This window comes from Hydra vulgaris, chromosome 15, assembly GCF_038396675.1.
Source record: "Hydra vulgaris chromosome 15, alternate assembly HydraT2T_AEP".
NCBI classification, from domain to species: Eukaryota; Metazoa; Cnidaria; class Hydrozoa; order Anthoathecata; family Hydridae; genus Hydra; species Hydra vulgaris.
In genome coordinates, this window is record NC_088934.1 from 26,787,224 (window position 1) to 26,801,558 (window position 14,335).

General features: G+C 30.2%; 3 protein-coding genes and 1 long non-coding RNA gene across 5 annotated transcripts in view; 2 read left to right on the top strand and 2 right to left on the bottom strand.

Moving 5' to 3' along the window:
• The window catches only part of LOC136092418 (neurogenic locus notch homolog protein 1-like), a 69,412-nt gene that overhangs the window by 22,147 nt on the left and 32,930 nt on the right, over positions 1 to 14,335 (top strand). The window lies entirely within an intron of this gene.
• LOC136092225 (uncharacterized) lies at positions 1,381 to 11,261 on the bottom strand. The gene is made up of 5 exons (XR_010644278.1): positions 11,204 to 11,261; positions 2,043 to 2,142; positions 1,875 to 1,915; positions 1,671 to 1,716; positions 1,381 to 1,560 (listed from the first exon to the last, which is right to left on the bottom strand). It is a non-coding gene; the product is annotated as an uncharacterized LOC136092225 (long non-coding RNA).
• Positions 4,283 to 8,414, top strand: LOC136092428 (E3 SUMO-protein ligase ZBED1-like). Its single transcript, XM_065820665.1, has 4 exons — positions 4,283 to 4,479; positions 4,650 to 5,396; positions 5,723 to 5,838; positions 8,208 to 8,414. Exons 1-4 carry the CDS (start codon positions 4,386 to 4,388, stop codon positions 8,412 to 8,414), a joined length of 1,164 nt encoding a protein of 387 aa, XP_065676737.1. The 5' UTR covers positions 4,283 to 4,385.
• LOC136092224 (uncharacterized) lies at positions 8,914 to 10,366 on the bottom strand. The gene is made up of 2 exons (XM_065819985.1): positions 9,893 to 10,366; positions 8,914 to 9,722 (listed from the first exon to the last, which is right to left on the bottom strand). The coding sequence occupies exons 1-2, from the start codon at positions 9,984 to 9,986 to the stop codon at positions 8,914 to 8,916; spliced, it is 903 nt and encodes a 300-aa protein (XP_065676057.1). The 5' UTR covers positions 9,987 to 10,366.

Below are 14,335 nucleotides of genomic sequence, written 5' to 3' on the forward strand. Positions count from 1 at the left end.
TTGATTGAATTACTTCTTTAGGGGAAGATATAAAAAAATGTTTGTCGATTAACTTTAGAAAAATGTATCCAACATTGGTAGAAATGCTTTCACTGTGTGGGGGTTGAGCCAAACTTTTATTTTTTGTATTTTGGTTTTGTTCTTTTTTTAAGGGTTATATTTTAAATTAAAATCAATGAAGCCGTTTCTTCTTCGTTCTTCTTCGTATTGTGATATAGAAAGGTTAAAAGTGTATTCATTTGAAAAAATTTGTGATAATTTGTCACTAATGGAGATTGGGATTTGTTTAGCGATTTGATGAGGGTGATTGGAATCAGCGTGATTGTAAAGTAGCCTTTCAGTTAGTTTTTTAAAAGGTTGGTAAAGTTTTTTTGAAAGATGCATTTAAGAAGTTGACTGCAAGTAGGTTTTTTTGTATGACTATTTTAAAACCAATCGTTTTAAAAACTTCAAATTTATTTTTTTGTAAACGATCAATTTGCGAGCCAGTTTACGAATTACCATCAGACCGTCGTCACAGTATAATCCAATGTCATCTTTATTTATCATTGTTTATAGAGAGTTTAGTATATATAGGCCCACTAGTTCACAAACCTCCACACCATCAAAACAGTCCATTGCGATATCAAAACAGTTGTGTGCTAAGGTTCCTTTCGACAAATCGTTTAAAAAACTGCAAGGACTTTCTGAAATGGTTTTTAACTCAATGCTCTCTTTGCTGATAATAGTGGGGTAAAATTAACTAAATTAATTACTTAACTGGAAAAAATCACAATATTTTTTCTGGTATATTTTTAAACCTCTGGATTGCTTCGGAGGCGCTTTTCCACTGATTCAAATTTAATTTAGTTTTTATTTCTATATTTATATTATCAAGATACTTTTTTCTCATGTGGTCCAGCTCAGATTTTGCGGGGTTTAACAGACAACAACATTAATTGTTTTGAAATGACTCTTTGTAGTATTGTAATGTTATGAAAGCTTCGGATTTCGAAAATTTTTTTTTCGATTGCCAAGGCTAAACATGTTTGCTACATTTTTAGCTTCAAGGCTAATAGAGTGTTCAAGTTTTTGAGGGGTTTATTGTACGCTTTTGTAATATTTTCCTTGAGAAACTTAATGTATCGCTGTTAATTTGCTCTGAAACTCAAATGAACCCAATTGGAACGATTAAATGGATAATTATTTAAAGATTCCTTTTTAGCAGATTCGCTAGACCTTTTTTTCATTCAAGACTTAAATTAAGTGTTGCAACTTTTATTTATTACAAACAAGTTAAGGTACTACTTTAAATTAAAGTCGCTGTAAAGGCAATAAGTTGTATTAGGCGCATGAGTATTTGTTCTGACATAATTTGTATGAATCACTTTAAAAAACAGATTTGAATTTCATAATGTTTTTAAGCAACAAAAAACTATTATTATACAATGATTTGATTCAAACTCCTCCACAATAGTTCATTCTGCCTCAGTAGATCGCTCATTACGCCACCAAGATAATACTCTTCTTTAATATGTATCGTTTTTCTTCTGCATTTTTGTACATTCATCCAATTTTAAACTAGTTTTATAAAGTAAAAAAAAGTTGAATATTTTCACAATTTCTAGTATATATACTTCCAACAAAAATATAGATTAGAAATATTTACTGATAACATTCTGATAACATACCATGCAGAGTGCCATATTTTGTGCATGACAAACAAGCATTCGGCAACTAAAAACACAAGTAAAAATAACAAGCTGACTCAATACAGTATATAAATTGTATTAAAAGATAACATATTAAAAAAATAAAATACAAAAATAAAGAACTGAAGAAGAATAGAACTGAAGCCTCAATATGATACAATTTATAACGCTGTGCAAACTTACTATCATCAGTTGTAATTGCAAGTGCTGACTCTAAAGAAGATCTAAAAAATGTTATTTTATGGTTAATATTTGATATTATTAGGCTTGAATAGCTTATAAACAACTATGATATAGCAAGACTACAATACTATAATTTAAATTTTTAAATCACAATAAATATCCACTTACTATTACAATCATGATTATTCAAACGAACAAAAAGTTTTCAATGATCGTGAACTAAAACTTCTTTTTTGATTTCATGTTGCATTTGAGTTACATTTAACAACTGTATATAAATATATTCCACAGCAAATTAAAAAAAAATGTATAACACCCTGTGATAAATTATTTGAAAAACTAATTATACTTAAATGAATTATAAACGTTGCTGCAGTGTTATTGATGACTTAACATAAAAACTTATGCTACCATATACAATTTAATAAAATGATTATTGAAAAAATATTGCATCAATAACATAAATGCTTTACCATGTAAGGAAAAAAATTTATAATAGAAAAAAATATATATCAATTTATTAATCAACTGATAAATGAAAACGTAAATAAAAATTATAAAAAAGTACCACGGAAGTACCAAATAAAGTTTATGAGAAAACTCCGACAAATGTATATTCATTCCAAATTATGTCACATTACTATACTTAAAAAATTTTTTTTTTAATAATTATTCACGACATTTTATTGAAAACGATGCAAAACAAACTGTTCTTCGTCGTAAAAAATGTGCTACCATTATACCATTCACATATCCTTGCAGTTGACATATGATTATCTAATTAGCTCAAATATCAGCCGTAATCTATTCACAGAAACCCCGGTCAAACACAGCAAAAACCTTTATTTCAGTTTTTTTTAATACTATTGATATACTGAAATTATTTTATTTATTTTCTTTGTTTTATTTTTATTTTATCTATTTCTGTAAACTAATAGTTTCGGTATTAAAACTCAGGAAGGAAAACATTTCTTTTACTTTATGAAACATGAAAATATAAACATTGAAAATAAACTTGCCAGATATAATTACAATACAAAAACAAAGGTACAATTATTTATGTAATCTATACATATAATACAAATTTATTTCCATTACTATAAAATCAATATTGCTACCATTTTCATATCAACTTACAAAACAACTAAACTGTCTTACATTTCGACATTTAAAATTTCATTCTAACTATTTTATTTTTATAAAAATATAATATTGCCAAGCTATTCTTACTAATTCAGTTGCCATTGTTTTTATCATTTTGGCTAAAACTTTTTTTAACCAATTTTGGTTGTAACAAGCTTGCTATAACCTATAATATATATATATATATATATATATATATATATATATATATATATATATATATATATATATATATATATATATATATATATATATATTTATATATATATATATATATATATATATATATATATATATAAATATATATATATATATATACATATATATATATATATATATATATATATATATATATATATATATATATATATATGTATATATATATATATATATATATATATATATATATATACACATATATATATATATATATATATATATATAAATATATATATATATATGTATATATATATAGATGTATATATATATATACATATATATACATATATATATATATATATCAGTGATATTTTCATTAACGTGAAGTAAAATTTGAAGTAAAAATAATTGATTTCGTTAATGTGAATAAAAACTTAAAATTAGGATATATCTGAAGAACGAAAACTGAAATAGAATTGAATATAAGCATCAAAAAACGAAAATAGGAATAGAATTAAGAATTATTAACGAACGAAAATTATTGAATATGAAAAAAGTTTTGATACAATAATTAGTTTTTTTTTGACAATTAGTTTACAAATTTTACATACTTGGTTTGAAATTGGCGCACATGTTTGACCATAACGATGATATTTGAAATGATTATAGAATGTATTAATGGACCACAAAACTGGTCACGTGCTTGTCATTACGTTAAGTATAAATTCAATGCGTCCAATCTTTTGTTGTAAAATAAAATAAAAATCTATAGATTCTTAAGAGTTGCAAATCAATCAATAACAGAATAATGAGTTTATCAAGGTTGTTGGCTGGTAGGAAGCGTGACAGTCCTGTATGGAAATTCTTCGTTTACGATCAAAAAACTGACAAATCCAAGTGTCTAGTACAGGACATAAATAATGAGGGCGCGTGTGGCGCATTTCTTGCCGGAAAAAATTCCAGTAACTTAGTAGCGCACATTCAGAGAATACATAAAGAGACACACAAATGTTACACGGATGAAAAGAAAAAACGAAATGCAGAAAAAATGTTTTTGAAACGTAAGATTGATGAAATCAATTCTACATCTTTCCGAAATAGTGGAAAGACAAAAACCCAGACAAAAAGAGAGAGAGCTTTGAACACCGAATCACCGCGTGGCCAACGGAATCAAGTGAATATCAAGTGCGTCAGGATAGCGTGATTGAAATGATTGTTAATACCAGCTATCCAATGGTATTGCTAGATCAGCCGTCGTTTCGAAAGATGATAAAAACGCTTGACCCAAAATTTAAATTGCCAGGTAATAATTAACAAAACTAAATTTTTAAATTATTGTTTTAGATTCATTCAATGCTAAACAATTTTTAAATGTTTACCTGTAATTATAGTATCATTAGTGTAACACTATAGTAACTAACTACACAAACTGATGTGCATTAAATTTTAACTGATTTAAATTTTATATTGCAGGGTCTGCAACACTGAACAAGCGGATAAACGAGCGTTTTCTTCGACAATCTGCACAACTGAAAGACTTGATAAATCATGCACGCAAAGTAACAATTTGTCTTGATGGTTGGACGAAGAAGGGTCTCACAGCATCGTTCCTTGGAGTATCTGCTTGTTTCTATGACACCACCATTGATAAAACACGACATGCTTTCCTAAACTTGATGGAACTCCAACATCCCCACACGGGTGAGATGCTTGCCGAATGTTTAAAGAAATGTCTTGACCAGTGGGGTATTAGAGAAAATCAAGTTATGTTGATTGTTTCAGACAACGGGTCTAATATGGTTAAAGCCATCAGGCTCTTACAGGAAGTGCATGCAGCTAAGAAATCTGACGAATCTGAATCTTATGAGTTTGAATCTGACGAGTCTGAACATGAAACTGATGAGGAAGAGATCCAGTCTCAGTCAGAACAAACTGATTTATTCCTACCAGATCATATTCCATATCGTCGAATGCCCTGTATGGCTCACACACTCCAGCTTCTCATAAAACAAGTTTATGAACATTATAGTGCAACCATCTTAGAAACGAGACAAGTTGTATCAAGAATTAGGAAATCGAGTGTGGCAGTTGAGAAACTTATTGACAAGTGTGGGAAGTCTGTGATAACTGACTGCACCTCAAGATGGAACAGTACATATCAGATGATTGACTGGCTGTTGAAAATAAAGACATCGGTGAATGAAGTTCTTACAGAAATTGGTACATATTATTTTATTATTTATGTTATTAGTGTATATAAATTGTTTTCGGAATTTTATTAAATCTACAAAATTGTGTCTTACCTTATTTAAACTAAAAAAACGAAAATGTTAATAAATTGTAAGTTCAGTAGTCATTATCATTAAAAAACAAGACAGGGCATATAGTCTTTAAATTAGGTTTACTAATAACACGGAAAGACTTTACCCTGCCTTTTAAATCACATCACAACAGCATGGAAAAAAGAGACGTATATCAATGACAATTATTAGTTATTACAATTGTTATTAGTAAACTTTAATTACAGATAGTTTACTTAAATTTAGGAATCGACACATTCAAAGCAAGTGAATGGGTTCGTCTTCAAAACATTTCTTCACTTTTGGAACCATTTGCAGTACAAACAGATATACTTCAGACCGATGCCCAGTCTCTTTCACAGGTTCTACCATCTATACTCAATTTGGAATGCCATTTACAAGAATATCCTACCAACAAGTCTTTGACAGCGAATCTTCTTGGAGATCTACGTCAACGGTTTCAATCAATTCTGCAGCCGGACTAAGATACGTTTAATCCTCTTCCGTCTGCTGCATGTTTGTTAGATCCAACCATTGCTGTCTTTATACTCACACCGGAAATGGACACCTTGCTCCATGCAGCAAAGATGTATATAATAAAAGTTTGTGGAGTAGAACAAGAATTACAAGCTGTTGCTGAGTCAAATGGATCTGAATGTGAATTTGCTGCCATAAAGCGCTTTAAGTTCTTGTCAAATAAAATGTTTACAAAAAAAGAAAGATTTATAACCAAGACAATATTACTGTTGCAAGTCAGCTGTCAAGGTATTTGGTTGACATAAGCGGTGATGAAGCGCTGCCAAGTAACGGCCTGCTCTTTTGGAAACAAAACAAAAGCAAGTATAGCAAGATTGCAATTTTGGCTGAGGATTTACTGTCGGCCCCAGCATCACAAGCGTTTGTAGAAAGGATTTTTTCACTTTGTGGAATTTTAACTGTTGGTCGCCGCAATCGAATGAAAAAATCATTAGAGATGAGAGTTTTTATGAAACTGAACAAAAACTTGTAATTATAATTCAACCAGATATTTTCTTTCAATTTCAAAAAAAAATCTTATTATAACTCAATTGAATCATTGAATGACTATTTTATGACTATTTGTATGGTTATTTGCAGAGTCTTCTATCAAAAAGTATCAGAAATCTTAGGGAACTTTCCTAATTGATCATTACATCTTGGGTTCTATGAATAAAACTACTATAAATATTCCAGTCACAACTGATTTACTATTATTAGTCAGGTTTTTTTAGTAGTTGTCGTTTTTCAGGATCTTTAGGCAGTTTATTGAAAAGCTTTTGGGGTTTATTGGCAAAATTTTCACAGGGGAAGCTGAAAAACAAGAATATCTTTATAAAATCAATTTTTTTTTTAAATTATTATTTGTAACAATATTGAAAAAATTTATTTTTTACAAAAAAAAATTTTTATGGGATTTTGTTACCAGGAACAAAGGTGGGGTATTGTTTTGGCTTCATATTCGAATTACTAACTGCTTCTAGCTCATAGAAATATTAAAAAATTTTTATAAATTTTTACTCACTAATACATTTGTAATCTTTATTATAGTTTGCGCCAACTTACCCCAGGGTGGGGTAATTTTTTTTTTTTTTCAAGGATCCGGACGGAGCCATAAGATTTTTTTTTTTTAATGAATGCAACAAGTACAAGTTACCCAAATTCATACACTTCAAGATTGCACTTTAATTATTTCAAAAAAATGTGTCGTTAGGACTACTAATTGCTGTGAAATTTGATAGAAGTAAAATATGAACTGATTTAGAAACTGAAATAAGAATTAAAATGATTGAAATCATAAGAACTAAACTGAAATTAATTTAATCAGAACTGATTCAAAAGAAGTAAAATTAAAATTAGAAATTATATCAATGCTTCAAGAACTAAGTAAAATTGGAAATTGAAATTATATTTAGAACTTAAATATCAATGAAGCCAAAACAACACCCCACCTTTGTTCCTGGTAACAAAATCCCATAAAAATTTTTTTTTGTAAAAAATAAATTTTTTCAATATTGTTACAAATAATAATTTAAAAAAAAAATTGATTTTATAAAGATATTCTTGTTTTTCAGCTTCCCCTGTGAAAATTTTGCCAATAAACCCCAAAAGCTTTTCAATAAACTGCCTAAAGATCCTGAAAAACGACAACTACTAAAAAAACCTGACTAATAATAGTAAATCAGTTGTGACTGGAATATTTATAGTAGTTTTATTCATAGAACCCAAGATGAAATGATCAATTAGGAAAGTTCCCTAAGATTTCTGATACTTTTTGATAGAAGACTCTGCAAATAACCATACAAATAGTCATAAAATAGTCATTCAATGATTCAATTGAGTTATAATAAGATTTTTTTTTGAAATTGAAAGAAAATATCTGGTTGAATTATAATTACAAGTTTTTGTTCAGTTTCATAAAAACTCTCATCTCTAATGATTTTTTCATTCGATTGCGGCGACCAACAGTTAAAATTCCACAAAGTGAAAAAATCCTTTCTACAAACGCTTGTGATGCTGGGGCCGACAGTAAATCCTCAGCCAAAATTGCAATCTTGCTATACTTGCTTTTGTTTTGTTTCCAAAAGAGCAGGCCGTTACTTGGCAGCGCTTCATCACCGCTTATGTCAACCAAATACCTTGACAGCTGACTTGCAACAGTAATATTGTCTTGGTTATAAATCTTTCTTTTTTTGTAAACATTTTATTTGACAAGAACTTAAAGCGCTTTATGGCAGCAAATTCACATTCAGATCCATTTGACTCAGCAACAGCTTGTAATTCTTGTTCTACTCCACAAACTTTTATTATATACATCTTTGCTGCATGGAGCAAGGTGTCCATTTCCGGTGTGAGTATAAAGACAGCAATGGTTGGATCTAACAAACATGCAGCAGACGGAAGAGGATTAAACGTATCTTAGTCCGGCTGCAGAATTGATTGAAACCGTTGACGTAGATCTCCAAGAAGATTCGCTGTCAAAGACTTGTTGGTAGGATATTCTTGTAAATGGCATTCCAAATTGAGTATAGATGGTAGAACCTGTGAAAGAGACTGGGCATCGGTCTGAAGTATATCTGTTTGTACTGCAAATGGTTCCAAAAGTGAAGAAATGTTTTGAAGACGAACCCATTCACTTGCTTTGAATGTGTCGATTCCTAAATTTAAGTAAACTATCTGTAATTAAAGTTTACTAATAACAATTGTAATAACTAATAATTGTCATTGATATACGTCTCTTTTTTCCATGCTGTTGTGATGTGATTTAAAAGGCAGGGTAAAGTCTTTCCGTGTTATTAGTAAACCTAATTTAAAGACTATATGCCCTGTCTTGTTTTTTAATGATAATGACTACTGAACTTACAATTTATTAACATTTTCGTTTTTTTAGTTTAAATAAGGTAAGACACAATTTTGTAGATTTAATAAAATTCCGAAAACAATTTATATACACTAATAACATAAATAATAAAATAATATGTACCAATTTCTGTAAGAACTTCATTCACCGATGTCTTTATTTTCAACAGCCAGTCAATCATCTGATATGTACTGTTCCATCTTGAGGTGCAGTCAGTTATCACAGACTTCCCACACTTGTCAATAAGTTTCTCAACTGCCACACTCGATTTCCTAATTCTTGATACAACTTGTCTCGTTTCTAAGATGGTTGCACTATAATGTTCATAAACTTGTTTTATGAGAAGCTGGAGTGTGTGAGCCATACAGGGCATTCGACGATATGGAATATGATCTGGTAGGAATAAATCAGTTTGTTCTGACTGAGACTGGATCTCTTCCTCATCAGTTTCATGTTCAGACTCGTCAGATTCAAACTCATAAGATTCAGATTCGTCAGATTTCTTAGCTGCATGCACTTCCTGTAAGAGCCTGATGGCTTTAACCATATTAGACCCGTTGTCTGAAACAATCAACATAACTTGATTTTCTCTAATACCCCACTGGTCAAGACATTTCTTTAAACATTCGGCAAGCATCTCACCCGTGTGGGGATGTTGGAGTTCCATCAAGTTTAGGAAAGCATGTCGTGTTTTATCAATGGTGGTGTCATAGAAACAAGCAGATACTCCAAGGAACGATGCTGTGAGACCCTTCTTCGTCCAACCATCAAGACAAATTGTTACTTTGCGTGCATGATTTATCAAGTCTTTCAGTTGTGCAGATTGTCGAAGAAAACGCTCGTTTATCCGCTTGTTCAGTGTTGCAGACCCTGCAATATAAAATTTAAATCAGTTAAAATTTAATGCACATCAGTTTGTGTAGTTAGTTACTATAGTGTTACACTAATGATACTATAATTACAGGTAAACATTTAAAAATTGTTTAGCATTGAATGAATCTAAAACAATAATTTAAAAATTTAGTTTTGTTAATTATTACCTGGCAATTTAAATTTTGGGTCAAGCGTTTTTATCATCTTTCGAAACGACGGCTGATCTAGCAATACCATTGGATAGCTGGTATTAACAATCATTTCAATCACGCTATCCTGACGCACTTGATATTCACTTGATTCCGTTGGCCACGCGGTGATTCGGTGTTCAAAGCTCTCTCTCTTTTTGTCTGGGTTTTTGTCTTTCCACTATTTCGGAAAGATGTAGAATTGATTTCATCAATCTTACGTTTCAAAAACATTTTTTCTGCATTTCGTTTTTTCTTTTCATCCGTGTAACATTTGTGTGTCTCTTTATGTATTCTCTGAATGTGCGCTACTAAGTTACTGGAATTTTTTCCGGCAAGAAATGCGCCACACGCGCCCTCATTATTTATGTCCTGTACTAGACACTTGGATTTGTCAGTTTTTTGATCGTAAACGAAGAATTTCCATACAGGACTGTCACGCTTCCTACCAGCCAACAACCTTGATAAACTCATTATTCTGTTATTGATTGATTTGCAACTCTTAAGAATCTATAGATTTTTATTTTATTTTACAACAAAAGATTGGACGCATTGAATTTATACTTAACGTAATGACAAGCACGTGACCAGTTTTGTGGTCCATTAATACATTCTATAATCATTTCAAATATCATCGTTATGGTCAAACATGTGCGCCAATTTCAAACCAAGTATGTAAAATTTGTAAACTAATTGTCAAAAAAAAACTAATTATTGTATCAAAACTTTTTTCATATTCAATAATTTTCGTTCGTTAATAATTCTTAATTCTATTCCTATTTTCGTTTTTTGATGCTTATATTCAATTCTATTTCAGTTTTCGTTCTTCAGATATATCCTAATTTTAAGTTTTTATTCACATTAACGAAATCAATTATTTTTACTTCAAATTTTACTTCACGTTAATGAAAATATCACAGCCCCCATCCCCTGTTAAAGATAAGCTAATTTACTTTTGGTTTTTTTTGTGTGAAGGTCCGATGAGGTAAAAAGTAATCCCATGGACGTTATATGTATTATTTTTTTTAACTTTAATACGTAGGGAGACAAAATTTGTAGTTTACTTCTTTACTTAACCACTCTTGATTAAATAATCTGACAGCGCCTTAATTATAATAAGTATAATAATTTTCACGAATGTGGCTAAAAACTTTGTTTGTTCGTTGGAGACGAACATCTACGATGTTTATTTTCCGACGAAATTTTATATAAAGAATCAAAGACAGACCTCGAAGATCATTCGTATTCTATATACAAACTTACAAAAATAATATCATATTTTAATCTTACCCAGTAGAAATAACTTTCTGCTTGAATAAAAAAGAAATAGATATCTCTGGTTATATATAAACTCTCTAAACAGTTGTGTAATTCAAAAACGTATACATTTTTAAAATCATTACAGATAAAATATTAAAAAGCATCATAAAAAAAATTTCATATACGAGGAGTCGACTCAGATAATTGACTTTTTAGTCGTTTTTGAAATCTATTTACTATGTGTTTGTTTGACAATATTCTGACAAATACCTTAACAAAGGCTATTTTGTATTGCTTTTAGTTATCTATTTAATAATAAAGTAGTTTAAAATATTGCCTTGGCAATATAGTTCATAAATTAGACATAATAACGGGTGATGCAGAAGTTATCGGACAAAATAAAAACGTCAATAACTTATTTATAAATAAAAAAACAAACTACTATTATATTTTTTTTAAATAAAGCTTTTATCTTTTAATGAAAATATATTATTTTTTATATGAAAAAACACCACCATCTGCAATTGATCTCAATTTTGCTCTGATGCCTTTCATATGCGACTGTAAAAAGTTTAAATCAATTTCTTGTAGTTTTAGTTTAATGCGATCAATCAAAACTTGCTCTGTTGAAGCTTGCCAATCTCCCTCGTAAATCTTCTGTGCCAAATGTTCTCCAAAAATTTTCAATTGGTCGTGCTTGAGGCACATTTGGGGGATTGGATTCTTTATCAACGTAATAGACATATTGGTCCATCCAATTTAGAGAATTTTTAGAATAATGAAAACTTGCTAAATCTGGCCAAAATAAATACTTAAAGTCTCCATGATACTTGTGAATAAATGGAAGAAGTCGTTTTTCTAAAAATTCATCAGTAAACTTTCGTGTTGCCTAAGGTTAGCCCTCCATTTCTGGGTTATTTCCTTTTCTTAATAGGCAATTGAAATGAGGTATTAGTAATTTTGTCTAAGGATAGCCCTTCATTTCTGTTTCCAGTGTGACAAAGAAGAAATCTTTTCTCAATGCAGCTTTTCAAGTTTTTTGCATACAAGACACCGTAGCCATTTTTTCCATCCGTCTCAATAAATTGATCAATTTTGTCATGGATTAAATAAAGAGAATCGGCGACAGTGTTAATTGTTGGAATAGACTCAGCCGACCACGTTTCTGTAGCTTCTTTAAGTGGTGCCAAAATTTCTACTGCTCCCTCAATTGATTTCCACTGTAATGCACTGATGGTCTTTGAAGAAAAATATATTAATTTGAACATAAGCTGATAATTGCACTCTTTAGATGTAGGACAGAAGCCATGCAATCCAGTTCACTATTCCATCTTGTGTCAACAGATTGGCGTAACTGTCTAAAATTGATTCCTTGAGCGTCTGATTCTGATTTAAGCAACTCTGCAACTGTTGACTGGTGAGTTAAAGAAGCCAAATCTTTGCATGTTTGCAACGCATCATCCATTCCAGCAGTCATTCCAAATGAGTCTTGAACTGTACATTGTAAAATGTGATTGTTGCACAAGTATTGGTCAAGGTGCTTTGACAATTTGACTGCAAGTTTCATGTTTTTTGCCTGGTCGTTCAAGAAAGAATCCAGCTTTCCTTCAATTAAGATACATGTGTGTCTGCCTGGGAACTGTTGGACATGGGGTGTCCAGCGATGTAGTCTCCAATTTTCGTCAATAGCATGAAAAGTCCAAGAGATGTAGCTGTCCTGAGCTCTAGAAGTCCAAAGGTCAGAAGTAAATGCAGCACTTTTTAGATTTCTCCGTTATTATGCTCTTCATTCCAGCTTAAACTTCTCTTGACCAAATTGAAAGCTTTCTTGAATATGTTGTTCTGTAATGAAGGCTCAGTTTAGGGTTTGCAATGTCAAACAATTTCTTGAAACCTCTTCCTACGACTGCTGAAAAGGATGCCAGATCAGTGCAAAAGTAATCCAGCATTGCAGAGTCAAACTATTTTTGAATGGAATTGTCTTTGTCATATTTGGACTTTGTTTCAAGCATTTCGACCATGGTTCGTTGTTTCTTCTTAGGAGGAGGAAGAAGAGAGTCGTCAGTTTTTTCAGAATACTCAACGTAATCTTGGCTGTGTTTTTTTTCGAGGTGACGATGAAGTCCGCTTGTGTTTCCATCTTTTGTTTTCAAAGACTTTTTGAAAACAAAAGATGGAAACCGTCACTTGTTTTTTGAAAATATCTCCAGATTTTGTTTTTTCTCGGTGACATTTTTGATCGTTAAAATGAGGCAAGAATATTTCTTTTCAATATGAACAATATGTGTCAAGTTGAATTCCACTGGTAAACTAATGAAATTAAGTCGAAAGTGCACCATTTTATACAAAAAGTTTTTGTATTTAAAATCTAATTAAAAATATTTAAAATCTAATTAAAATTTTTTAATTAGATTTTTAAAAAAAATCTAATTGAAAAATCTAATTAAAAATCTAATTAAAAATTTAATTTGTTTTTGTCAAAAACAAAGTAAATTTTTAGTTAGATTTATTAAAATCACGGAGTCAAAATATTAATTAATTAAAAAAACAAATTATTAAGGTGGTTCCTACATAATCAAAAAAAGTTTATTTTTATTCATGAACCATTAATTTTTTCAAAAGTAGGTACAGAATGTGTAAAAAAAATATATTTTCGAACTCCTAAAATATATTGATGATCACATATAGGCCTATAAGAGTCAAAATAACCCCAAAAAATAGAGTTTACTAGAAACACAATTACTCATGAGTAAAAGCTTATTTTAATTTCAAACTTGGTATACTTGTGCTTACTACCTGTATCTAGTGCGTGAGTTTTTTTTATTAAAAGATCTTGTTTCTACTAAAAATTATGCTTCAAAACAACGGTATTTTCAAAAAATCTGCTACTTGGCCTTCAATCTTAGTTCCCTAACCACGACTTACAAAAAATAAATTTATTTGAAAAAAACTCAGGCACTAGCAGTACACTGGATGAATTAGCCCTGAAAATTTCAAGTAGTTATCACTATTAATTTAAAAGTTATGATGTTTTTCGTGAGACAATTTTCTTGAAAAACGATATGGTAGAAAATCAAAAAACAAGAAAAAAAAATTGTTTTTAAAACTAAAATCCTCCTTTTAAATAAGTTTCTCCTCCCTCTTTATGTAAGTCTTTATCCA

Coding starts and splice junctions, on each gene's coding strand:
- LOC136092428 (XM_065820665.1), top strand. CDS start 4,386: ATGATTGTTAATACCAGCTATCCAATGGTATTGCTAGATCAGCCGTCG. Junction 4,480..4,649: donor CCCAAAATTTAAATTGCCAG/GTAATAATTAAC, acceptor TTTATATTGCAG/GGTCTGCAACACTGAACAAG. Junction 5,397..5,722: donor TGAAGTTCTTACAGAAATTG/GTACATATTATT, acceptor ACTTAAATTTAG/GAATCGACACATTCAAAGCA.
- LOC136092224 (XM_065819985.1), bottom strand. CDS start 9,986: ATGATTGTTAATACCAGCTATCCAATGGTATTGCTAGATCAGCCGTCG. Junction 9,723..9,892: donor CCCAAAATTTAAATTGCCAG/GTAATAATTAAC, acceptor TTTATATTGCAG/GGTCTGCAACACTGAACAAG.